Source organism: Lates calcarifer, linkage group LG13 (assembly GCF_001640805.2).
Source record: "Lates calcarifer isolate ASB-BC8 linkage group LG13, TLL_Latcal_v3, whole genome shotgun sequence".
NCBI classification, from domain to species: Eukaryota; Metazoa; Chordata; class Actinopteri; family Centropomidae; genus Lates; species Lates calcarifer.
The window spans coordinates 2950693-2978651 of NC_066845.1; the positions used below are offsets into that span (position 1 = coordinate 2950693).

The 27959-nt window shown below is 39.7% G+C and overlaps 1 protein-coding gene across 1 annotated transcript in view; it reads right to left on the reverse strand.

Annotated features, from left to right (window-relative positions):
• si:dkey-215k6.1 (transmembrane protein 132C) overlaps positions 1-27959 on the reverse strand; it is a 225629-nt gene that overhangs the window by 127347 nt on the left and 70323 nt on the right. The window contains 2 exon segments of the mRNA XM_018671676.2: positions 22064-22641; positions 22978-23396. Of these exon segments, the coding sequence (XP_018527192.2) occupies positions 22064-22641; positions 22978-23396 (997 nt within the window).

Genomic DNA, 27959 nt, shown 5'->3' on the forward strand with positions numbered 1-27959 from the left:
GTTTATTTTAGTATTAAGCAGCATTAAGAAATTGCAATAGCCAAGTTTACTACCCATCCAATCCCAACAGACAAGCATGTATAAGCATATGTAAAAGCATATGTAAAACAGCACTGAATAGAGGAAGTGATTGATTCATAATAACAAAAACTGTAATCCTGAATTGGCCTTTGGGATTGCATTTATACATAAAGGGTTGGGTTGAGTTTATACATAAAGGTACCACTGGTACAGCTATTACACAATGTTTTTATGAGTCATTCCCAATATTGTTTGTATGGTCTGGATGCACAAGCAGGAAGGCAACTGGTTTCATGCATTACTTTGGGGCAGTAATGCACAAAAAAGCATAGCAATGTGCAAAAAACAGCAAGGAAGAAGAAGTCTTCAGCTAGTAAAGATGGTTGTAAACAATACAAGATTTCTAACACCAAATAAATTGGGTTTGCAAATGTTTACAAGGAAGAAAATACAATTAGCATGTTTGTCAGACCTCAAGGATACTCACACTGTGTTTTGGTGAGGAACACTGAATGTAAAGAGAGCTTTTGTTTGTTAAAATAGTTCTAGATTCTGCCAAAGCTTTATGCTGTATCTCACGGCCTTCATCAGCAGATGGAATATGCCCAGGTGTCTTCACATAACCTATGTACATGACAACAGATGGGATGGACCATTCGAAGCTAAGTAAGGAACCTCTGAGTTTAAAATTTTACCACAAGGTGAAGCTCTATGCTCAGAATTGCTTGTATGTTTACAAGAAAGGGAGACTTCTAGGGAGGGGCTTAAGATTAATCTTAGAATTGAGTTAAAGTTGGTGTTGAGAGAGGCTGAAGTTTAGGAAGTGAATGTACTCAGTGGGGAAGATAAATATGCCAATTTGCTTGCATGACTCAACAGAAATAAACAAATCACTTCCAACAAACAATCGCTGAACCACTGGAAGTCACTTGAGAGCCTTAACTGACTGTTCACAAACTACATGTCAAACTGCCACACCCTATCTCCTGTCTGCTCTGTTCCCTGCTTCAGTCAGTGGTCTTTACTCAGCAGTGCAAACTCACCAACTTTCCCTCTCCACCAATTTGTTTTTTCCATGATGGATTGAGCTTGGTCTTATCCTCCTCCTCCTCCCTTTTTTCCTCCCCTGATCAATGTTAGCAGCAGAGATTTCTGGTGAAGTGAGCAGGGAGGAGAAGTGTGAAAAGCAAGGAAGAGCAGCAGAGGTAGAGCAGAGCAAAACACAAAAAAGAAGCCAAAGAAGCCTTCAGTTACCTAAACATGTTACTTTTTTTCTCTTTTTCCTACAGTGCCAGGAAGGTCAGTGCTCAGGTCGCCTGTGGAGCAGCACAGGAGCTGGTACTATCTTGTCTGCTCAGATTCAGAAAAGATTTTACAGATTGCCTGAAACAATTCAGACATTCAGTTTGGCTCCCTGTTTTTTCTGCTTTGTGTGGGTTGAAGCAGTTAAATTATCCTTTTTTAAATTTGCTGTTGTTTACTGGTTGCTACAGAAACACTTGAAATACTTATTAGTCTGGCTTTGTATTGTTTATTCTAATGAATACAGCACACATTTTAAGAAAGTTAAGATAAGTAAACAATTTTTGGAAACTGTTTACAGTCATTACCTTCATTGCTGGTTGCTGACAATTTAAATAAAAAGAAATGTAAAAGTTTAAAGCTAATATGAGGTTTCATCAGTCAGTCAATCAAGTGTATTTTTGAAGTAACATTCTTTTAGTATGGAATAATTTGTGTTTTGAGATGATGACAGAACAGGAAAAAAAACAAGAGACATTTGAGTCAAAATTATTTGGCTCACATCTTATAACAGCTATAATTAATATCTTTATATTGAAACTGGATAACTGTATGTGAAAAGGGTTTCTGACAGCGAGGAAGTGACAGATTACTGTCATGTGAGTGCACTTCCTCTCAGCTCCAAAGGAGGTTTTAGCATCTTTTAGCCCACTTTTGCTTTTTTGGCTCACCCTAACAGCTCTGGCCTGGGATATGGTTGAGGTGCAGCAGCATCAACCAAAAGAGAGGAAATATAACTCACAGGTACACATACATCATGAGTCACCTCTTTTTTAGAGTTAGAGGGTGTTTAACCACACTTCTGAGGTTGGGACAGGATGGTCAGGGAATCTCTCCAAATTGTACAGCTGCCTGCTTGTTAAAGTGCCATGTCTTTTCTATATGTGTTAAATACAAGGGATGCAATGTAGGGATCTGATGGATTTGGAGTTATTTAAAGGTGGCTTTGACAGAGTTGACAGCTGAGTAATAAAAGTAAAGTAACAAGTTACATAACACAATACTTCTGCTGCTGAGTAGCTGGTAAAGTCATGTGAATACTCCTTTAGTGATTAACGTATAATGAATGACTGATTAGTTTTAAAGTAACTTGTCCAACTGTAGCATTTCCTCTCAACATTCACATTTCTCCTCATCTATTCTCATCCTCTCTTTTCTCCATACTTCTCTCCTCTACCCCATCTCTTGACTTCCATCTTGCCTGTCTCAACTTCTTACATTTAATTCCTATCAACAACACCTACTCTTTCCTCTCATCCTCCTCACACTTCCTTCCCCCATGTTTCTATCAAACTCCCTCGCTTCCTCCTTCCTCTGTAGCTCCTACCTCCATCTCTTCCTCTCTCCCATTAGACTATCTGACTGAAGCGCTTATGTAACTCCTGACTGAACTCTATAGGTGTCTCTTACTCTCATCCCCTCCACATCTCTGTTGCACGAAAATCTCTGTAATCCTTTACGCCTTCTGTGTCTCGTGGTTGTCTGATTATGGCTATAGCAAAATCTACCAAAATGGCTGCTTGTATCTTTGGCTGTGCATCTTGAATGGATGGTTTATTGTTAGATAACTGTCTGGTTGACTGGAGAGATGGATGGGTAGATTGTTTGTTTGGAGGACTGGATGGCTGACAAACTGACTGACAGGTTGGCTAGGAAGCTGATGACTGGATAGCTGTCTATCTGTCTGGCTCACTGCATGCATGGATCTGCAGGATAACTGACTAAAAAGACGTGTGCGTCTGTGCATATCCCACTTTATTGGCTGATTTCTTGTCCCTTTGCATACTCTTCCTCTGAATCCCATCATCAACTTTCTCCCTGCTTCTCTCTATGAGTGGAGGTGTAAAGAAGAGGAGGTTGGGTAATTTTGGCATGTCTACATGTTGAAAATGTGCGTGTGCATATGCATTCAGTGTATTATTCTGGTCTTTCTCATGTTTTCTCTCTTCCTATCCTTTCCATTGGTCTCCTCTCATGCCACCAACTACTGATGACACTAGTATGACAGCTCCTGGGAACAAACACACACACACACACAGCAAGTTATGGCATCATACCCCGTTGTTTAATTCTTAAAGTGCCACTGGGATCTTGGCAACTTAGCCTAATCTATCTGTTAAAACTGACATCACGTGTGAAAAAGATGGCTGTGTGTGAGAGTGAGTTTGTGTTTATGCATGTTTGCTGTCAATCACACATCAGTTACACATACACTGTGCTGACAGGTGTCCTGGAAGTCGCTCCTGTTTACACTCAAAAACAACCCCAGAGGTTGTACTGAGACTACAACATGAGTACAAAGTGCCAACCATTACAGACATTTTTCCTGATTTTCCTGTTTCTAGTACTAAGTATTAACAGAAGAATTATAGAATTACACACATTAGTTTTCTGTCACTTTCATAAGCATTCCTTTTCACCCAGATAGCTACAGTGAAACTCTTAGAGATATTAACCTGCTATTATTTGGAAAGCCTAATTTTAACCTTTAAATCTGTAGTTTTAAAAATTACTTAAATCACATATGATTACAATATCAATCAACCACTGTTGCTATTGAACAAGAATGTTAGATAAATCCCCATGTCTAGAATATTTTAAGCATTTCTAACTTCTTACAAATTATTTTGATATTTGATCGGTGCATTCTGTTGGTTTCTTTGAGCACATTCACCGTCAGTCTCATCAGTCTGGTCTGATGCTCTGGGGGTGTAGATCCATTCTGAGAGTCTGTTCCTATAATGAACACAATAATGATTCATTCTGTTCAGTGTCCATGTATGCTTTCACATCCACTGTTGTGAGTACCTGCTACCATTGTGTGTTTATAAAGAAAGAAACACCTGCATTGTATGTTGACAGTTGTTTGTTTTGGTATAAACAAGAAAAGCTGGGTAGTTATCTTCAACAGTGATACTCACTGTAATTGCAGACTCACATGCAAACAAAACAACACATCTGAAGAAAATACATCAAAATACTGGACATACTGTGTGACTGAAAAGTGATGTCTGAGGACTGTAATACAATGAATGTTTAATACAATGAATGTACAATTTACCATCAAAGATGTCATCCATATATGTATATATGTATATATATATATATATATATATATATATATATAAAGGCTTGCTTATAATAGCTTTAAAACAGGCTGTTTAGATCTTTCACAAGTTTAACATTCTCTTTTTTGTCTCTGGATTCTCATTTTCACTTTTTTTTATTCAACAGCCTTAAAGGGATTGAAATTTGTACTGTTTCGTACCCCCTCCATGTCTTCTACTTTTACTAGCTGTCCCCTGGAAAACTCATTATACAGACCATTCTCTGTGATCCAATCCGCCTCTGTCACTTTCTCTATTCTCCACTGGAATAGTCCCATTCATCCCTCCCTCCCTTTTTCTCTCCATCCCTCCCACATGCCACCTCCATGCTGGAGGACTCATTATGCAGACCAACTCTCTCTCTGTCTCTCTTATCACTCTCCACTGGAGTACTCATTACTGTCTCTCTGTCCGTCACTTCTGTGTTTCTCTCGCCCTCTGTTTCTTTATATCTTAATCTGTGTCTAGTAACATACACACATATGCTCACACGCGTGTGCACACACACACTGCAAAGTAACTTGTGTTTGATTGAAATTTACCTTTGGTAGTTATTGATTTTTAGAAATGGCAACAGGATACTGCATATTGTATTACTTTAGTTGTATGTGTGCTACTTTTTCTGAATGTTTAAATGGACTTACTGATGTTTGCATGTTATCATAAGTATATTACATGTCTCAATGCATACAATCTGTGATCACATGTCTCTGTGTAGATGTGCGTGTGTGGCATTAAGTGAAACTTGCACATAACAGCCAACCATTTTGTTAACATCTTCAACAGACATGAGTTTTCTTCTTCAGAGAGGGGGAGAAGCCTCAGTCGCACCCAAGATCAAATGGTAGCTCAAACACCATCATAGAGACTGCATGCTGCAAAACAACACAGCAAGCGGTCTCGCTGGAATTGACAGTCTGAGAGGAGGCCTCTGAGAGGAAGAGAGCCAAGAACACAGGCCTCGTAGGCGACTGCCAGAGGCCAAGGATGCTAAGTGCATTGTGTGCCCATTGAACTTGGCTGCAGAGAGTCTGCAGGGCCTTCAAGCTGCTCGGCATCACAGGACTGCACAGGAAGAAATCCATAGGGGACATCACTGCCATTGCAGAAAAGGCATCAAGATAGCTATAATCAAGAGGTGAGACCCATGGACCACACACCACTTGGACTCAAAATTACCCCCAGCTGGATTGCCAAGAGATGTTGTGTGATGCTGAAAGTCTCCAAACACCCACTGACCCTAGGTTACATCACCAGTGAGGTTCTGAATTGGAAAAAAAATAACTAAAAAAAAACCACAGAATTTCAAGATTACAGTAATTGGATTTTAATTATGAAATCAGATCAGATTATGAAATCAGATTTACCTTCCACCTTCCTACAGTGAAGGTAAAGTGATATTTGCAGAAGACCCTTCAAGTCCCCCTTAACTTCTTAAATTCTCCCCTCCCATGATATTTTTCTCCCTCTAAACTTACTTGCAAGTCTACAGTTATTGCTTTACTCCTGTTTGCCTTCCATTTGCTCTTCTACATTGTGAATTCACAGACACTACTTCAGCACTCTGTTTGGTGTGTTCTCTCTGACCTGAAGCAATTAACTTGCATTATATCAAGCCTTTACTTCAAGCTGGCACAGATCAAGCATAGTGACTTTGCATCAGCCAACCAGCAGATTCATTGGCCTCAAGCAGACATTTTTACTACCTACTGTTTTTCTTCTTCATTTCAAATTTTGTGGCTCCCCATGATATCTTTTGCTCTGACAACAAGACAAGTATGCATTATTGTTTCAAAACAAATGATGCTTTTCCTGGCTACTTTAGGAACTTCTCATCCATGTTAATTTAAAGGTTGATGTTCAAAGTTCATTTTTTGACCTTGGAATCAACAGTTCAGCTAACAAAACAATTTCAACTCCAGGTCCATTTCTAATTTGGAATGTTTGATCAAATCACATGCATCATATTTTGAGGAAATAATCCATATGCATCATTCTAAATCGAATGAAACCAACCCAACACTGTGTACAGAAGGAGAGACTCCTGGAGGTAAGCTTGTTGTTTGGTCATTTGGGTGAACTAACCCTTTAAATATGTCAAATTACAACGTCTTAGATCCTCCAACAACTTGAAGAGGTTTATAGGAAAGGTGTTGCAATGATACTCAAAACAATTAACAGTCAGGCAAGTTCATCCAGTCAGGTCAAAGAAGGAACCGTGTCAGTGATGCCTTTACAGACCTCCAAGCAAACTTTGTGGGCCAGTGTTACCTGTGGGGAGGTGAGGAGGAGGGCTTGTGTGTGTGTGTGTGTGTGTGTGTGTGTGTGTGTGTGTGTGTATGTGTGTGTGTGTGTGTGTGTAAGGTATCTTCTTGGATCGTGTTCCATGGGCGGATAAAAATGAGTCCCTTCACAAGGATGTTCGGCAACTAATCACAAGATGACTACTCCAATTAATTAGCTGACTCTACAGCACACATAATAAATACTAATTAGGACAAATGGAGGGGGCAAAAGGAAGAGAGGAAGTGAGAGAGAAAATAGACAAAGAGAATTATGAGAAATGAGGGGAAAAAAGGAGATAATAAGACAAAGGAAGAAGGGAAAACCAACAGTCAGTAACAGATGGAGCATAGACAGAGAAATGAAGGAGATGGATAATGCTTTCACTTCCCTTACATCCCTTTTCTGTTCCTCTATAACCTGTTCCCAACCCTCAATTTTCATCCACACACTTTGTTTCTCCATGTTCCTCGTTCTTTTTCACCTCAAGGTTTTCTCTTCTTTTCCTCTTTCTGTCTATGGGTCTATTCAGATGCTAGCTGACAAAAAGCTTTGCAGGCCCAGGAGCTCTGTGCATGTTCACATAGAGACTCCATCATTTACACATGTATTGTCTTTTGTTTGTATATACCATGTGGCTGTGTGCCATTTGCATGTCCTTGGGAGACGCAAATACACACACAGACACATGCTTTCTTCTATAGATGTTGGAATATAAAATGGAATTGAGACTACCTTTAGAAGCAAAGAACAACAGGGGGATCAAACCACATACCATGCGCTATTTTAAAAGATTCACAGTATGCATGTATGTAAGCTATAACAATTTTGTTAAGTCCTTCTAAGATTAGAATGGAAGGGGTGGGGGTTGGAAGAGAAGAAAAGACTGTAGAAAATAGACTAGAGCCTTTGTTTTTCTCAACAAGCTGCTCAACCAACAACTGTGTTCAACACCCAGTTACAAAGTTAAGTCTAAGTCCTTCTCTTGGCCCAAACTGGTAGCAATGGCAGAACTGCTTCTACATATATTCATTATTCTTCTTCTAGATATATTCATTCAGCATCTGAATCTCTGGAACAATTTTTGTCAATGCAGGCTTTGTCTTTACTATTTCTTAATGATGTTGAAGAAAATAGAGACAGCCAATAGATGGTAAAGCCTGGCAAGGAAAGATGAAAAGACAGCAGCAAAAAAAAAAAGAAAAGAAAAAACGGAGAGGATAGATAGATTTTGCTATGAATAATAGCCCATTCATCAGTGCTAATTTGCTAGGCTAATGTTCTCACTGAGCTTAATGGGGAGATTAGCTGGGCAAATTAGCACTGATAAATGAGTAAACATGAAGCATAGTGGTCAATCACGGAGCCAGCCGTGTATTCATACCATACCCCAGCAATGGGAAGCATCTGCTGTAAATGAGATTTTCAGTTCAAGTTCAACAATTAAATGCCCCTCGTGGCCAAACTGCCTCACAATAAACTTGATAAATAACAATCTGAGGTAGAAATGAGAGTATATAATAAGTAATATCAATATTACAACATTATTACACTGACAGATAGCTGAATGAAATAAAATGAAGTGGACTGGTGGAGTGAAACCTCTCTACAACTGATCAAGTAGACAGGATAAGAGATAAATGAAAGACGGCAGCTGATTTAGCTTGAAAATACAGCAATGAAAACATAAGCTAGAGAAAGCTCAGATACCAGAATATGTCAATATCAAATTGGAAAAAAGGCATTGCATTCCTCGGAACATGTGTAGCATCTTTAAAAGGACAAAACCAAACTGTGTTGGATACTTTGCAGCTAGGTATCCAGTAAGACACGGTCTGACTGAGGCATCAATAACCACTTACACACTGTGAAATCTAAAAGGATTCCAGGGGTTCTTCAATTCCTTCATAAATAATTACTTTCATCATTAAAGTTTTAGGCTCTTAGGTGATGCTCTTATCCAGCGTGACTTGAGAATGAACGCAACAGTAGAGTAAGTTTGAGTTTCCCAGATCACAACATTACAAGCAACCAATAGATTACAAAGGCCAGAGGAACAGTGCCCTGTGACAGAACATCCCTGTGACCATTTTTAAGGTCGTGTAGCACAGACGAGTGCAAAGACAAGACAAGACAAAAGAAAAGAAAAGAAAGAATAGAAAAGAAAAGAATAGAAAAGAAAAAGACCCAGTGATTGCCACTGCTGTGCGACCCTGGTGGGATCCTTGAAGAATTCCATGAAGGATTTATGAATCTATGTTTAAAGGTCCGCCAAACTGTATCTAATCTATGGGTATGTAACATGTCTGGAATGAAGAATAACAGCCTTATTTTCAGCTGGAGATTACACAGCTCAGAGTCAAACTTGTACACATCAGTGGACAGGTTTGATAGGAAATCTTGGGTACAGATTAGTTGAACTTTAAGCACTCTCAGTCTCATTCACTATGTCTTGGGTATTTTGTCTGATATTGTATCTTCTTCTTTGGAGAGACATTCGAAAAATACATACCACTACACATAGAGGAAGTTTCAACAGGCTGATTTTTGTCTTCTGGTGTGGACCTGTGCTTTCTGCAAAACCACATAGGCTATTATTGTCATGGTAGGTGAGCAATCATGTGTATGGCAAAAAAAAATCTGTACAGTTTTGATGCTGCTCACTGGCTCAGTGGGTAAATGCGACAGCCATTCAATAGCTGAATTGCGACTGAAAGGGGAGAAGGAGACAGACACACTTGATTGAGCACAAATAGGGTTATTCTGTCAGGTGAAAATAGTCAAAAACGTGCCTTTTTATTTTTCCAAGTATATGTTTTGTAGTTCTGAGAAATGAGCCTCTAAATATAGAGCATGCGGGGGAAAAAAATATATATGATAATGTTAACAAAGTTGTAGCCACTGTAGCATACACTCATGGTCTTTCTGGTTGTAAAGATATGAAAGAAAATGAACTATTTCAAAGCTGTTTCATGGAACAACTTATATCAATGATAAAAACAATTACTCCGTCAACCACATTAAATGAAGATCCCAGCTGTACAAGACACTTAATCATAATCTCAAAATATCTTCAGGAAAACGGTGTATCCACATACCTGCATACAGTATATGTCACCAGTTTGTGAGCATGTTTACATGTGTCAGCTAGTTACAGTTATATAAAAGCAATCACAATCACAGCAGGTCCTCCTTTGACATCTAATATACTGTATGGTTCAGCATCAATCAGGATGTGTGTTGCATACACATTAACTGTGAAGCACTGCTCTCTTGTTATCTCTCTCTTGCTATCAGCGACCAAAGATATATACACATATATATATATATACACACACAGACAGGAAACAGTTGTTCCCTGCCTGTGGGCTGTTGTGTAGGGCTCCCTGCAGTGAAGAGTGAATAGGAAGATGCACCAGAAGTTCCGATAAACTAAACCACAAAATCAATTATTGTTAGGAAATAGAAAAAACGTGTTCAAAGTGTTGAGCAGACAGACAAGCTACTTATAGCAGGAAGTCTCTAAAGAATGGTGTCATTCTGAAACAATGGGGGACCTTGTAGATGAGATTCAGCCTAAAGAAATCAACTTTGTGATCAAAATTGGGCCACTGGTGTAAGGCATTCTTCATATGATGAGTAAGAGGTAGAGGTGGACATACAAAAAAAGAACTTAATATAGAATGGATTATCAAATGAGCCTACCGGGCCAATGTCCACAAATACAAGTTTTCCTAAAAGTACAAAGTTTTTAATTATCTACATTACATTTACCTGTGTTTTTACAGCATTTGAATTGTTTAATTTAATGTTAAAGTGAAGCCTCTCTTAACTACAATAACAACTTGACATACTGATCCATTGGGGTTACTGTACTAAATCTGGACAACCTAGAAATCTTGCCTCTTTTAGACTCACAAATCACCAAATCAGTGCTTACTAAGTGTTGCTATTTTTCTTCCCTTCTTCTGTCCTCCTTACTGGAACAAGACGAAGTGAGAATAAGCATGAAATTTTAAAACTTCTTTCATATTTGAAAAGTGAACCAGCTTTTACACTTCACTTTTTTAACCAGAAATCACATGCCAAGTGTCCCTAACTGAATTTACATACATAATTATTTCTAAGAACAAAATGGTTTTCAAAAGAGACTATACCTGCTACACACCTCACAATACACGTCTAGTAACTTCTAAAAAAAAATCCAGAGACAGAGCCAAAGTGCAGCTGCAGTTCAGCCAGCATGCAGTTAAAATTGGGATTTGTACAATAGGAACATCTGTAGCATATTTCAAGTGGGTCCCAGAATAATAAAGCATACAATATTTTTCATGAGTCTGGGTCCCAGGCCAAGAAAATAAGAGTGTTATTTTGAGTCCCAGGGTGGAAAGCTGCAGGAAGGGATTTCTCTCTGTTAGTAAAAATATCTGCTGTTCCCCCCCAGCTTGTTAAAAATAAAAACAAACTTATCCCCAAACTCCTTTTTAGAACTCCTGGGGTAACTTAAAGGTAAACGCTCAAGCACACAGAAAAAACACACACATACACGTGCACACACACACACACAGACACACACACACACACACACACACTTGGTTTAAAACATGCTACTCTGAGCAACTGGTGCATCCCCAGCACAGAAAAAAGCAGGAGCAGTATAGAGGAGATCCATTTCTAAATGGGGCTCTTCTATCCTACAACAAGGGGTGGTGTGAACAATAAACAAAACACAATAACCGGCCAGGCATTTTCATATTAAGCATCCCCAAACTAGCACCGGCAGACTCAGACTCAATGAGCGATAGAGGCATGCAAAGAAAAGAAGAAAGGCAACAGAAGAGTGTCAGCAGTCATAAGACAGGGAGAGATGGAGAAATTTGTCTGAGGAGATGGCTAAACCAACATGTGTGCGCATACACAGCTGTGCATGTGAAAAGAAGATCACTGCCATATCAATAACTGAGTTCAGAAAGCAAAAATGTTTCAAATTCAATTCAATCACATACTCATACTCAGAGACATATTAATTATAATTTCAATGATAATGTCAATCATTTTGCAAGCAACACAGCCTGGATACACACAATCCCCCCTCCTTCTCTCTGACTCCTTTCACTCTCTCCTGATTTTCTTCTCCTCTTCTGTGTCTACCTCTGTCTATTTTTCTCGCCCTCACACACATGCAGAGCCCCAAAACACACAAACACCCAGCGCTATCCCGAGGTTGATGGCTGTCACCTTTGTATGCTCAGCCTCTTTCAGGAGCCAGCAATGCAAATAACACCCTCATGAATATTCATGACCGATTTGAGATGGAAAGAGAGAGCGAGAGAGAAAACAGGAGAAGGAGAGGGAAGAAAGGGAGGCGGTGACAGGGAAATTGAAGGGTAGGGAGGATAGAAAGTAGAGGAAGAATGCTGTAGACAGCATGATAGCGCGGACTGGATTAAGGGAATAAACAGATACTGAAAGACTGTGTGGGTTAAGGAGAGAAAGAGGGTAGGTGTTGATGTGTATGTGTTCACACTCCAACTAGTTTACTATATTTTTGCTAGTGACTGGATTTTCTGCCTTCTCAAGTCAATACCTGAGAACAAAAAGTGAAAATGCCAGTAATAGCAGAGTTAAGTGGCAGAGGTGTTGCATTTAAAAGTTATATTAATGACAGTAATACCCAAAGTCCTTGATACTGAAATATTTTGGAGCTCTTCTCCTTGATGAAAAATAAGCTCCATTTGACTCAAATCTGAAAAAGTAGTTTAAAAACAATTTGAACAGTTACTCCACTTAGAACTACAGCCCACCATTTCAGAGCTCCAGTTAATTGACCTCAGCATAAGAGGTACAATATTAAGAAGTAACCATAACATAAAGGAAGACAATATGTCCTGAGTCTACAGGTGCAGTAAGAAATGTCAAAAAGACATGTTGTTACAGCAACATGCACAATTGATTTATTCTTTGGGTCATCCCTTCTTAACTTCTACAGCTTAGGCAAAACACTGTTATAGAGTATATATTTCAGTGTATATACTTGAACATGCTTGAACAAATCACTACCCCATATACAGCACTGTGCAAAAGATTTAGGCACTAAAGATAAAGTAAGGATGCTGTCAATAATAATGACATGATTATTTTTTATCCATCAACTGACCTCATGCACAGTGCAGCAAACAGAAAAAAACTAAATCAGATCAGTATTTCCTATTATACCCCTCCCCCTTTGCCTTTAAAACAGCTCCAGTTCTCCTCAGTACACCTGTACTTAGGTAGTTTGCTCCAGCATCTTGGAGAAGTTGTCTCAGTGTCCTCTGTCTCTTCATGTAATCTCAGACTGACTCTGTAATGTTGAGATCAGGGCTCTGTGGGGGCCAGACCACCTACTGCAGGATTCTGTGTTCTTCATGTCTCTGAGGACAGTTCTTTATGATGCTGACTGTGTGTTTGGACTCATTGTCCTGCTGAAGATTTAAGTATGTGCTTTCCTAAGACATAACACACCAAAGAGACTGAGGTAACATCATTCAAATCATTTAAAGCAAAACAATAGCTCGTCTAACACACAGCGATTAGCCTACTATCCTTCTCTAGGAAAACTGCTTGACTGTATGATAACATAAGAGTTACTGCAAATAATGAAGAAGATAGCCTCTGTCTTTTGTTTCACATGCAATCATTGTCTGACTTAGTTATAGTAGTACGGGTATAAAAGCTGCTGCTGACTACAAGTAGTAGTATTCACCAAAGCACCATACAACTGACTGTAGGCTCTAGTCTGACCTCCCAGGAATTTAACAAATTGTCTCCCAGCATAAGGTATAAGGTCATCAAATGCTGAAGAAAAGCAGTTTCCCACATTCACCATCATGTTTATGTGTCAGGTAATGTTGGAGACATACTGTGACACTCATAGACTAACAGGTCTATAAATCTACATATGAATGTTTTAATATGCATGTGCATGTGCATGTCAGTGTTAACTCTCCCTGTGTACAAAAATGAGTTTACTGATGATGATACTGCAGTTTTATTACCTTATCACTTACCTTTTATTACTTTAAAGGCAGCATAGGTGGGTGTGTCTCTGTGTTTCATCTAATTATGAAACGTGTCTCTCCAAGCACTTGTGCATGTATGACTTTGAGTGTGTGTGCGTGCGTGCATGCCTCTGTCTAATCATTATCTCTCATTTTATTTGCTATCAGAGTGTTAGGCTGTTTATAGCCATGACCTCTTGAACATCAGCTTCACTTCAGTAAGGAGAGAGAGTGCTCCAATTGACTGCAGAGGAACACCATCAAATCACCCTTTCTTTAATTTAAAAATGAAGAATTTTAGGATGCACAAGAGTACAATAAAACTCAGCAAAATATTGAAAGAATGAATGAAAATAAATCCAACATTTCACACTGCGCAGGTAGAGAGCAGTAACAGATTTATGGTGCATTAAATTGTCAAGTTAATGCAAGTTAAGTTAATTTGAATATCCTAGTATCACATGTAATGTCTTACTGGGCTTTATAGGCCCAAAGATTGACCACTTTAAATAACCACGCACTGAACTGTGTATGCACATGCAGATGAGACTCTTTATCTCATATGGCATGATCCTGCAAAACAAATGTACTTTCCCTGTTCCTCATCCAGGAATGCAGATGACAATATTTGAAGGCTCTGCTCAGCTCCAACCATCGTTATACTAGTCCCATCACCTTGGTTGAACCACACTAACAATGCATAACCTCCACTGGTGATGAATGCACCTCTCTACATGTCTAGGTGCCAGAGGAGAATCTAAACTGCTGAAACCTCTCAGCCATGCCTTCTTATGACTTTTTCTGGCGGACTCCCACTAAAACAACATTACCACATCTCCAGCGACCTGTTTTTTGCCCCTGCACCTAAACGACTTCCTTGCCACTCAAGGCAATGAAGGTGAAAATGATATGCTGCTCATCAGAGATGAAGAAAGCAGTAGTTATCTTCCACCAGGGAGACACTGTGTTCCTTACTCTTTCACCTCTTGGTAAAACAGTCTTGATCAAGCAACTCCATGATAGTACCGTGAAGCTGTAATAAGTGTTTTTGCTTCTTCTTCTTTTTTTTACCACTGGGGGGTAGAAAGACGAAATTATACAAATTAACCTTAATCTTAATCAAGATGTTAAGACTGATGTTTTAGTGAGCAGTTATTCTCTTACACACCCCTCAGAAAGACTACTAAGAAACTACAGAGTACTAAGGAAGAACAATTAGAACATTTAGGAAAACCTGATAAATATCAAACTTTATAACCAGTCACGTGTGAATTCTGGTTTTATACAAAGTGGCTAAAAGCTGCATTATACTACTAAATTCTCAGTGGACTTGCCAGTATTGTGTCCTCACTCAGAGTGATTTCTTTCAATGCTAACATAGTAAATATTATACAGGGCCAGTTTCAGTATCAAGGACATGAGGAAGATAGTCAGTTTTTATCTCAGGGAGCTAACAGATGATGATTTAGAAATTTTCTTTTTCTTATTAGTCATATATTTCTCTACAGTCCTTGTTTTGACAGAGTACCTTTATTACTATGTTGCAGTCGCTTCATTCATAATCACTGACAAAGCTTTTCTTGCATTTACTTGTTTAATTTCTAACCTTTACTCATGTGGAATAATTATTGCATTATATAAATTTGACACAAAATATGACCATGTCATATGGAGAATTATCCTACCAACCCCTTATGCTATGCATTTTCTTTGCTTTGGTTCGAATAAAGCAACCATATTCTAGTCTCACACACAGTATGGATGTTAAAGCAATAGGTAAGTGGCAATTTTATGAGAATAATGGAGCTGTGAGGGCACAGTAGGCCAGTGAGACATATATGCAAGCACAAGTACATGCTGTGTGGAGTCCAATATAATGGCCAGGGTGATTATTTAGAGTGCTGCTTCTGAGGAAGCAGACACTGAAATAGAGAATGGATAAAGAAATGATCTCTGATCCAGAGAATAGGAAATATTTCTTTTAGAGAATATGATAAACAGAAGAGGGAAGTCTCAGACATAAAGAAAAACAATGGCAATGACTTGGATACAGACAAAGTCTACATGGATTTTCCATCCATCCATTATCTATACTGCTTATCCGTTAAGGGTTGCGGGGGAGCTGGAGCCTATTCCAGCCGTCATTGGGCGAGAGGCAGGGTACACCCTGTACGGATCGCCAGTCCATTGCAGGGCCAACATATACAGACAAACAACCATTCTCACTCACATTCACACCTACAGGCAATTTAGAGTCACCAATTAACCTAACCTGCATGTCTTTGGACTGTGGGAGGAAGCCAGGGTACCCAAAGAGAACCCACGCAGGCACAGGGAGAACATGCAAACTCCATACAAAAAAGCCCCAGGCTCCTCCTCACACTGTTTCTCTGGCACTTCATGCCACTGTAACATGGATGGAATAACATGAGCATTTATGTGTATGAAGATTGACACTTTTGTAATTTAACATAGGTAATGGTTGTTGTGTATTTTAAAAACATCATTAACTCAGTGTTTCATGGGGTCAGATGTGTTTCAGTAGTAATAAAGTCAACCACCACATATTCTCCCACTGTAAAGAGATTTTCATATCCATACAGACTCTTACCAAACAGCTTACGTAAGGAGGAAGTGAGTGAGTGACTTTGCCAATCAATGTGTAAACAAACTGCTTTGGTAACACATGCAACTAAAAGCTTATCAAAGATCAAAAAATATATAGTAGGATGGTTTGACTAATATGGTTGGACAAAACTTTTCCATTTTTAGATGACAAAAGCAAGTAAGACAAATAAATAAATAAATTAAATAAAACCAAACAACAAAAGCAACTCACCCAACATTATCACTTTGTGAATGAAATACATTCCAATTTGCTGGTGGTGAGTGGGTTTTTTTTTAACACCATGGAAGCCTAATTATTGGCCTCATCCCAGCTGAAAGAAATGCATCTAATTTTCATTTTATCTTTTGTGTTTTCTCAACTGTACAAAATGCATTTGTCAGTTGGAGGCAGTGACACATAAACCCAAATAAAGAAAGAGAGAACAGACTGAACCAGAGAGGCAAACAAAGACAATCATCAGAAGAGGACATATACACACTCTGGCTCAATATAAAGTATGTATACACTTGCTGAGGACACACATATATAATACACATACAACACAAATGCACGTCAAAGCAGATACACACACATGAAATGCAAGAGCACAATTAAGCTAACAATTATATGCCATGTGTTTACCAAAGGCCACAGATACACTCACACACAAACACACACACACACAAAAACAATCGATTCTGCTTCCTTGCCGGTTAAAGGGCAGTTGAGGTGAAATCGATGGAGGAGCTTTGTGGAATAAAGGCATCCTGGGCATTCTGTGTGTGTGTGTGTGTGTGTGTGTGAGAGAGAAGAGAGAGAGAGAGAGAGAGAGAGAGAGAGACAGAGAGACAGAGAGGAAAGTGTGTGTGTGCAGTGTAACCACCAGAGAGGACTTGCTGGCCCTTAGAAGTACATCTCCCCTCTGATCCTAGGAAAAATCCACTAATCCCTATACACACACACACAGGCAAACACACATACACAAAGAATGAATGGGATGATAAATTCAGTCACTATACAAATTCACAAACCAATAACACAAAACTATTATAATACAAGTCACATAAAACCTGATAGAGTGAGAGAATAATAGAGAAAACACAAGACAGAACACAAGCAGAGAGAAAAACTTCTTTACTTTTCTTTCTTTTCTTTTATAATCGCTGTCTCAATCTGTCTCTGTCTATCTATATCTCACACACACTCAAAGCATTTATCCCCTCATCAGTAATCATCTCACTAATTAACTAACCCAACAATGATAGCACACAGTTCAAGATGACAGCTTTTTAATGAGGGAGATACTAATCACTTTGACCCCTCAGTCTGTCAAAGCTCCCTCTGCTGAAAAATGCTGAAATGCTTAACTGATCATAGATTCAAAGTATCAAAAGTATATGCAGGGTTTCCACTGACACTGTATTAAATACTTTTGACTGAATGCCCAATGACCTAGAGCTGTGCAGAACACGGATTTACCATCTGTTACACTGGTTTATGATTAATGCATGAAAAGGAAAGTGCTTTATTACATTTGAGGTAAATGCAATATTGTGGACATTCCAGTAGAAAATACTTTACGTGCCTTGGTCTGACATGAAACACCCTCCTTACTGACAGCAATACCGCAGTCCGCTCTGGCTCAGGAATTTAACGGTCTTCTCCCACATTCAGCATTGGAGAGGAAAGCAATACAATAAGCAGGAAGAAGGCTGAAGAAAAAGGGTATACATCTTGTTGCTGGTATACAACTCTACTATTAGACGAGCATGCAATTTTGAGACAGATACAGTATGTTAGTGCAAATTCATGCCTGCCACACTGTTATCCTGTGCTGTTCTGTGCATAACAAGTGAACAAAAAAACAACAACTTTTTTTTTTTTATTATTATTATTATTTTTTTTAACTAATAAACTCTTTCTTTAATTAAAAAATCTGGTGGTTAAAGTCTTTGTCTGTGTTAGTGTGTTTTGAATAACATGAGCACAAAAACGCTCCTTTCTCTGGTGTTTCTCAATTAACGAAAAGATCTCTTCTTCATGTTCTCCTCAATTCCTTTCATATCAAATCTTCGCAAAGGCACAAATGGTGGGAGAGTGCATTTAGGTTTGGTCCATTATCGTCAGGGTTCTTTGACTGTTTATTAATATCTAAGCTGGAGCACCAGTGTCAAAATGCAAATACAGACTCTTCAGGCACATGTCTCACATGTCCATTTTGTTATTTCAGCCAAAATGTTTGGTTTCATTTTCAGTGTGGAGATAACTTCAAGAAAAATGAAGTATTCAATAGAATAGATATATCTTGGGATGAAGGAAATGACATTGAAAATTATTAAAATATGAGCCATGACTCAAACACAAAATGTGACTGAATTGTAAGAAGACTTGGCCACCGCCAAGTAACTTAATCAGACATCCACAACCACAGTTACAGCTAGTTGCTGCAGATGTGTAGTCTCATTACACAGTGACAGAATCATGTATTATAATGTGAGACTACAAGCCCAGTGACAGGTGATACAGCAAAGATGTCCAATCCAATCTGGCAAATGCATGTTACCTCAATTCCTCTGTCCTTGCATCTCATCCTGTTGGAAGAGTTGTAGAGTGACGATAAGATGCAAGTGATGGAAGATTTTCTCTTCCCTCCCTTTGTGCTTTTATCCATCTCTCCCATTACAACCTCTCCTTTATTTTCCCATTTTCCTTCTTTCATTCCTTCTCTCTTCTTCCCGGTCTCTCTTGCTCACCCTCTATCTCTCCGTGTCCCTCCATCTCTTCAGCAGTTTATCATAATCACATCACCTCAGTGTGATGGAGCACACTTACGGCTTATTATGTGTCACACACATACACACATGTACACACTCACGTACAGGAATGAGATCCACTTAAGCCTTATTACATGTCTGACTGTGCTTCTTACATGGGAGATTATCCATGGGACTCTGTGCTGGGGCAGAGGGCAAGAGCTGCAGGTAGGATGGATGGAAACAAACACAGACACAGACACACACACACACACACACACACACACATATATACACACACACAAATATGAGCAGAAAGATAAGTGGAATTGATGCTTTGACATGTTTAAATTGGATGTTCTTCAGAATGGACACAGGTGGACACAGCACATAAGACTTAACAATTATCAGAATAGAGCTGAAAAGAATAGAATAAAGGAAGACCTGCTGAAATGTGAAATATAAAAGAACCTTTGGGAGGGAAAAAAGATGATATGATGTCATTGGAAAGGAGATGGTACCACACACGTGCATGTGCGCACACACACACACACACACACACACACACACACACACACACACAAACACACACATACACAGCGGGGGTGTTGTACAATAAAGACAGAGACAGAGTGTCTGTAGGGGGAACCAAAGAGGCCATCTCATCACTTCAGTGTGTGTATGTGTGTGCCTAACACACACACATGCAAGGAGCAAGCAAGCATGTACAGCCTGTGTTCATTCTGTGTGTGTATGCATGGCAGAGAAAAATTGTGTGTACAGGAGTATTTATTTCCCTCTGTCTGTGTGACTGTGTATGTATGTGTGTATGTGTGTGTGTGTGTGTGTGTGTGTGTGTGTTTGTCAGCAGGTAGTAGGACAAGGTGCAGTGCAGTCTAGTCACTTGTTCTATTCCTCCAGTGTCCTCAGATAACCTCAGGTTGATTGTGCACAAAGAAACACATAACTGTGAGATCCTGTTCACAATATTGCCTTTTCAGTATCTTTTAAATATGTAGGGGACCTGTGCAAAGGATTAAATCAGACCAATAAAGGTGTTTCTACCTTATAGGCAATAGTGCCTTGAGTGTCTTATCACAAATTCCCATTACCATGGATCATCTTCCCTCCAAGTGTTTAATGTGAACTGCCTTTGCTCCTGGCTCCTTCCTTGCATTTCAAATATCCTGTCTGCGACACAGAATCAAATCACCCATCAATGACATAAGCACAAGTGTATTGCTGCCACACAGAGGTCCACTCATTTCATATGAAACAACTCATGCTAGTGCTATGTAATTACCTTGCAGATGCAGTGTTCTGCAATGAAAGTGTCACAATTTATTTCACACATTCATTCATTCTCTGTCTGCCAATGCCATATTACTTACTCTCCTATCATTTCTGATCCTGCCACACCCTCCTACTCTGAAGTAAGGAGGACCCCCCCACCTTTCAGCCACTCAACTCCTCCTCACCCACCTACTCGCCTGTTCCCAATTCCCTAATCATCTCTTGCCCAATTCCATTCATTCCCTGTCAGATTGTCTATTGAGCTTTCCACACCATAACTTTCCAGCCCTCTCACCTGTTTTGCTTGTTTTGGGATTTTTGTCTCTTGCCTGCTCCTCTTGACTGGATTATCTGTCTACCGACCACTGCCTGCCCTCTACCTTTGCCTACTGTTTACCCATACCTGCTTATGCCTGCCAAGCCTTAATAAAGGCAAACTGTTTTAAACTTTAACCAGTGTCTCTGAGTCACCTCTTGCAGGGATATTTCACCTGTCATGTCTACACATTTTATGCTTTCTGCGAGGTATGTGACACAACTGTGGTTAGAGATTAGTCAATATAGAAATTATGTGGCATAAAATGACACACAAAAAGCAACATGTGGCAATAACCTGCAAAATGACTTAAGAATTTACAGTTTTAAAGACACTGCATATCCATGGTATCCCTACATAGACAAAGGCAGCATAAAGTATCTGACATCCTGATTCACATGTATTACTGGAAGGTTGTTATTGTTATGCAGAAATATACACAAATGTAAAGCTTTCATTATGTAAAGTCGACTTCTTAAACATTCCATGGAAATGTTCTGAAAAAAGTATTCAAGCCTCTCGTGAAAAGGGAAGTCAACCGACGTGCCAGTTATCATGTTGAAACAACGGAAACACTGACAAATGTATCCAAACTTGCTCTCTAAAATGTTCTAAACTTTTCTAACCTCAAAGGAGTACATTGTTATAGTAATGTTACATCCACTGTGTTGTGTGCTGTGATGTTCTTTGGATAGAATGATAGATTTGCACATCTGTCATTTGTCACCCTGAAATCCCTAAAGTCAGTGAAATGATGAGGCAGAGATGGGGTGCAGATATGCATGCTTTGTCTAGATCAGGGCTTGTAAACTTATTTTCAGCCAGCGAACCAAAAAGAGATTTGTTTCCTGGGATAGATGCCAGTGAAAATGTATTGCTGCTTATGTGGGAAACCATGTAGGTGACCTCTTAAAGCACACCTGAGAGTCATTTGGGTGCTACCCTTCAGTTTGAGAAATCAGGATCTACACTGATTTTATGCCTTTCCTTTCATTTTCCTGACTCCCCAACCTTCACTCCCTCTAAGTCACCCCTCTCCTTCTCCTGCTTCTCATTCTCTGTGTTTTCTTCTCTTCTTGGATCGGTAATGAATATTCATGAGGTTGTTATTTGCATTGCTGGCTCCTGAAAGAGGCTGAGTATACAAAGGTGACAGCCATCAACCTCAGGAGGCGGTGGTGTTGAGAGATGAGAGAGCGCAGATGAGGAGGAAAGGAACAAGTGAAGATGATAGAAAAAGGAATCAGAGAGAAACTGAAGGAAAAGTGAAATGACACAAAAAGAGAGCAGAATACCAAATAAAACTGAAGCCAGTTAAATGAGAGCATTTGTGTTCCCACCTCAATGTAAACTGTTCCGTGTTTGAATCCGTCTTCATGTAGATACCAAACGCCACCGTCTTGCCGAGCCGAACTGGGCTGGGTGGCACCAGAACCTCCACATTTTCATCCAGTCTCAGTCTTTCTCCTTTGGCGGAAACAGGGCCTATGGTCATTACCACAGAACCTGCTTTTTGCATGTCCTGAAGACCCCCATCCACTAGGGGGCTCCACTGTCCACCAAGGCCAAGGCCCAGGGCTCCAAGTGGCCCGATGTTTGCACTCTGACCTCTCCATGGCTCGTTGACAACGTCGGGACACTCTTGACCAGCCCCTTCTACTGGTATAATTGAGTAATACACATCCACTGATGGCAGAGTCACTTCAGGAGGTCTTTTTCTCACTTGTGGTGGTGTAAACCAAGCTGGGGGAATCTCCAGACGGACAACACAGATGCCAGATGGTCCCACGAGTCGGCAGCCCGCAGAGGGTGCTGCTTCACTGGTGTCCCGGATGGCCACGGCTCTGACACATGGCAGAAGGGATGGAGGAGGTGGGTCAGGCTCATCCCAACGCCGCCCTACTAAGTAAAACAGTACCTGAGGACAAAACAAACACATATAATGTCATTATGGGAAAATTAGTAGATGGACAGCTAAACAACAAGATACTTGACTACAAATACAGCCAAAATTATTAATGACGAAATATAATCATCTGCTCTGATTCATGAAAACATTTTCTTCTTTTCTTTTTTCTTTGTAAATAAACAACCAAGAGATGGAGCCTTTGAATTTGATCGTGTTTCTTGTTCGGGGACTGGCATATTAATACATATACTATATGTGAAGCCAAAAACTTTATTTGATTGCATTAGGAGATTAATGTGTTGAATGTCAAAAAAGATCCAAAGTAAAACAATAAACTGCCAATACCTGTATCCAGGGCCGAGTTGACCCTACTCTGGGCACCACCACTTGACCTTTGACCTTCCAGTTCAGAGTCACTTGGTTGGTTGTCAGCAGCACATGCGGTGGTGGGCCCTGGAGCAGCTCCACTGGGATTGACTGCTCAATGCTCAAGTTTCCATAGCTGCAATTGACGCTAGGCAGAGACTGTGGAGCGACTATGCCAGGTTCCAGCTGGTGGAGAAAGAAGGGCTCAGTCCGCGATGATAGGCTGCCGTTTCGCATAACCTCCTGATTGGCTTCCCGCAGGAAGAAGGCGGAGTCAGCACCATTTAGCTGGCATTGGACAGGGAGGTAGGTGGGGAGGGAGGATGAGAACCGGGGCTGGGAGAAGTCTGGCCCTCCTCCTGGTCCACTTCCTGCTGCTCCTGCTTGGTTGTCGGACACTGAGGAGAGATAGGAGAGAGGAGAGGAAAGCAGGAAAGAAGGAAAAAAAGAGAGAAAAAGGTGAAGGTAATGAAAAAGATGACAGAGACAGAGATGGATGGGAGAGGAGAAAAAGAATAGATTAGCTGTGTTATAATTATAAAAACATCCCTATCATAAAACTGGTAACGAATACAATGCCTGGCTAAACCTCACAGTATAATGCTTACAGTGTCATTTTGTAACTGAAATCCAGAGCAGCTAATCATCTATTAAAGTCAAGCCAACAAATAGTGTGTAAGTCTGAGACTCACTGACCTGTGAAATGCATTTTTATTGTATACGCGCACTACTATAAACACATGCTCACATCTATCAGCTTTTTCACAGAAATTCACACATGCATTACAACCCGCTGACACAACATACAGCACAGGACATGGTGTTTTCTTAACAGTTTCCCTACAAGGAGAAATGAACGTAAATACATTAGCTCTGAGTCTTGTATACAAGACTGATAGACTCAGCATAACAGAGGGTTCTACATTAATGCATCACTTTTTGTATCCCCACTCAAACAGCATAACACCTGCATATATCAAACATTACACATTGCTCTTTGGCAGTCTATTTCCTTATGTTTACATTGAGTTTTTATTCATTTCCTGGTGTATTTACCAGACATTTCACAAATACTGGGAGTTTAGAGTCTGGGATTACTGGGGTTTTGGTGCAGTATCTCATTTCCAAAGAGGACAAGGGGTTATACTGACTGTGTTGTTATGGGAGGGAGTTTTGATCCCTACGCTTTTTCTTCCATCGCTCAGCAGTTGTTATTAATCTACTGTTTGGCTTGTCAGCATTATACTGTGCAAGGCACTAAATGACCTAACTGATCACTTAGTGTAAACTCTCTGAATATGAGAGTTAGCAACAAATCATAGTCTGGTTTAATACAGAAAAACAGTGACTTTATTTACATGTAACAAAAAACATGATCTTTGTGAACCCTAGCCTCTGGTGTGACTGCTGCTGTTAATAAATGTAAAGCTTCATTTATGTGGAAAAAAAGTTGATTCTGAGCATGGTTCAGCCAGCAAACATATCCGCTGTTAGTTATACTAATGTAGATATTCAAAGCAGTCTTTAGTTTCAATTGCTATGTAGAGAAGGAGGTTAAGTTTGATGTTTAGCCATAAAACCATTTCAGTAAAGCTACTGAGAAGCTGGGCTACAGCTAGTTAGCTAAACAGCCGATGGAGGCTATGTTTGCAGTCTGTGAGTCACCAATAGTGGTTTCACAGGCTAGCCACTTATTTACACAAAAATGGGGGTTTGACATTCAGTACAGTATGTTTTGTGGGAAATGTGGCCACAGACAACAAGAAAATTGTATATTGAAAAACATTAACAAAACATAAATACATGGTAGGGCTACTGCTACCAGTAAAAATGTCACAGAGTAAGCATAAACCAGCATTTGTCTATACAAAAATGGATGGGAGGATTTCCATTGAATTTGTGGTGGCACAAAGAAAATACAGATATATAGCAGAGGGTTTGTGTGTATATGTGTGTGTGTGTATTTGTGTCCTAGGGTAGCAGAGTGTGAAAATATAATGAGAGTGGGACAGCATAGCGCTGTCTGGGGCAAGTCATACCGAGGCGACTTCACAAAAAAATAATAGCAGAGAAATAAAGTGATACCTCAGTGCAACATGAATAAGCAGGCTGGTTTGGTTATGGTGCGTGGGCACGTAGGGATAAGTTTAAAGCAAAAAAGACAGGCAAGGGAAAGGGATAGAGAGAAAATGAGAGAGAGAGCAACAGAATAAAAGAAAGATGAGTGAGGCAGAGGAGAAAGAAAACCAAAAAATGTGAGACGAAGAGGGAAAAAAGAGGAGAAAAATCTACCAAAAAATTTGTGAGCACATAGTACAGTGTGACAGATTTGAGATACTGGCATTTTTGTTAGACAGGATGACTGCATACTCTTCACTACAAATGACACCAACTTGTCTCGGATCGTTGTCCCAGAAGAATCCAAGTAAACTTTTTGAGAAGATGGATATGTCCTCCTGCACTAACATTGCGTACTGTACAATGTGAATAGAGCTTTGGAGTGACAGTTGAGATGGCTGCAACTCTGTCTCCTAACAATTACGTTCATATACAACAAAACTGAGTAAATGCAATTGCAACAAGGTTATATTTTCTATTAACATAATGATGATATATTAATTGACATATTTGGCAAGTCACGAATGCACAGATGCCAGGTGTATCAGTAAAATGTTCATGGACAACATATTTTTTCTCCATGAAAATATCCTCCCTAGTCCTACAATATCCATTTGTAATGATGACAGTATTATTTAACTGTTTTAACTCACAGCACTAGCTTAAGGTTAGGGAAAGATTGTGTTCTAGTTTAATACAGAAAAAGTTTACAGTGATTTCAGTCACAATCTAAGTGTGACAGATATGCAAATACGCATTTGTGTATGAATGTCATTTTTAGGAGTTGGATGGCTACAGACAAGGGGAAAAATGAGAGTAAGGAGGAGAGAAAAAAAAATATCTGTTTCTGTGTTTATCTGACTATCATGAGTGTTATGTGCTGTCACTGCTTTAAGATTCTAAGACACCTTCAGTTAATGGTTAGGCTAACTTGTTTGGGACTTCCAGAATAAGAAAAATAAAATCACCTCTCTCTCATATTAATATGAGGTTAAAATATACAGTTTCTTCAGTACTTAATATTTAGTGCCAAACTTCATATAGTATTAGAGGTCGACATTATTCAAATTAATGCCTGCAGCATGGGGGTCACGCAAGGCTAGCACTTCATTTTTTGAAGCCTACCATCCATTGAGGTTGAGAGACACATGCAAAAAAAGAAAAAAGTGCTGGTTGAAATGTAGCTAGAGTGAATTTTCTAATGTGGTTTGTAACCATCCGCTGTTGACTGACAGATTGGTCATGTGGTCAGAACACATCAGCAGATTAGGTTCAGGGTTTGTTTTTTTTTCCTTATATTCTTTTCCCATTATCATGGGTGTCCTTGAGGTGCAAAGGCCTGTGTGTGTGTGTGTGTGTGTGTGTGTGTGTGTGTGTGTGTCCACAGGAGTCTTTTGAAGCATATGTCCCAATCCCGGACAGGGACCTTGAACAGCTGACACACACACATACAGACACACACATACAGACACACACACACACACACACACACACACAGAGAGAGAGAGAGAGAGAGAGAGAGAGAGAGAGAGAGAGAGAGCTTTGTCATGCAGGCAAAAACTGACCCATAGATTAAATTATTATATATACAATTAACATTGTGCTACACATTTACATTACATTTATCCATTATCGTGATTGTTTTTTTAACACACAGCTGAGTAGGATGTTTTGTTGTATCTTTTATTAACTTGTTCACATTCGGCCCTTTGTTATGTGAGTAATCTGAAAACGTAAGCCTTGACTGTTGTCACCATTAGAAATTTTTCATGAGAGCATCACTGTGAACTTAATTAGTATGTAATTGCATCTGTTAGAAGTCCTTAGGATATATTCTGTGAGGACATTAGAAATATAACTTTGACATGAGAGACAGCCCAACCTCAGCTCAAAAGGCAGCGCTATATTACAAATCAGGGTTGGCCCTTTGAAAATCTGGTGTTCTAACACCGGTGTGCCATTGGCTACCATTGAACCTGGCATGGTCCAGATTCTCTGGCATCATTACTTTGGCATCCATCAACCACAACAGGAGTCCATTCCCGCTGTGTCCTGCTGCACAATGTGTGTGTGTATGTGTGTGTGTGTGTGTGTGTGTGTGTGTGTGTGAGAGAGAGAGAGAGAGAGAGAGAGAGAGAGAGAGCAAATGTTTCTAAGTATATGCATGTCAAAATGTATGAGTGCTCTAGTGAGTCTGTGTCTGCATACATGGTTAAGTAAGTTTATGTGGTTGTACAAGAAGTGCAGAAATGTATATGTGCATATATGCATACTTGTGTAAATGTGATCATGACTGAAGCAAGGTAAGGAATACTGTATATATAGATGTGCCTGTGTGTGTGTGTGTGTGTGTGTGTGTGTGTGTGTGTGTGTAAAACTGGACAGGAACAAAGCCAGATGTACTGAGATTTGACAAGGCCCATCTGTGATCTTTTTTCCCCCAAAAAATGCCCATCCTGCTCTATTTCCAAGTACACACACACACACAGCCAATAATCAGAACACAGTGGAGCGTGTAGGACAGGAAGAAAGAGAAAGGAAGAAAGACAGCGAGAAGCAAAGCCAGATGGGTATGAAATAAAAAGAGAGATACCAAAAGTGATAATGGTATCAGTGCTGCTTGATATTGTGTTGGTTAAATATTAACTCAGATTTTTATATTTAATTAGAGACAGGTGCACGCGCATACATACACACAAACACACACACACACACACACACACACACACACACACACAGTTGGGTCTATCTTTCATATCAGTTTTGAGTATCTGTCTGCTGGTGCGTGTATGTTTAGACAAGGTCGGTGAGACCGGCCATTGCAGACACTGTGTCTGACACTA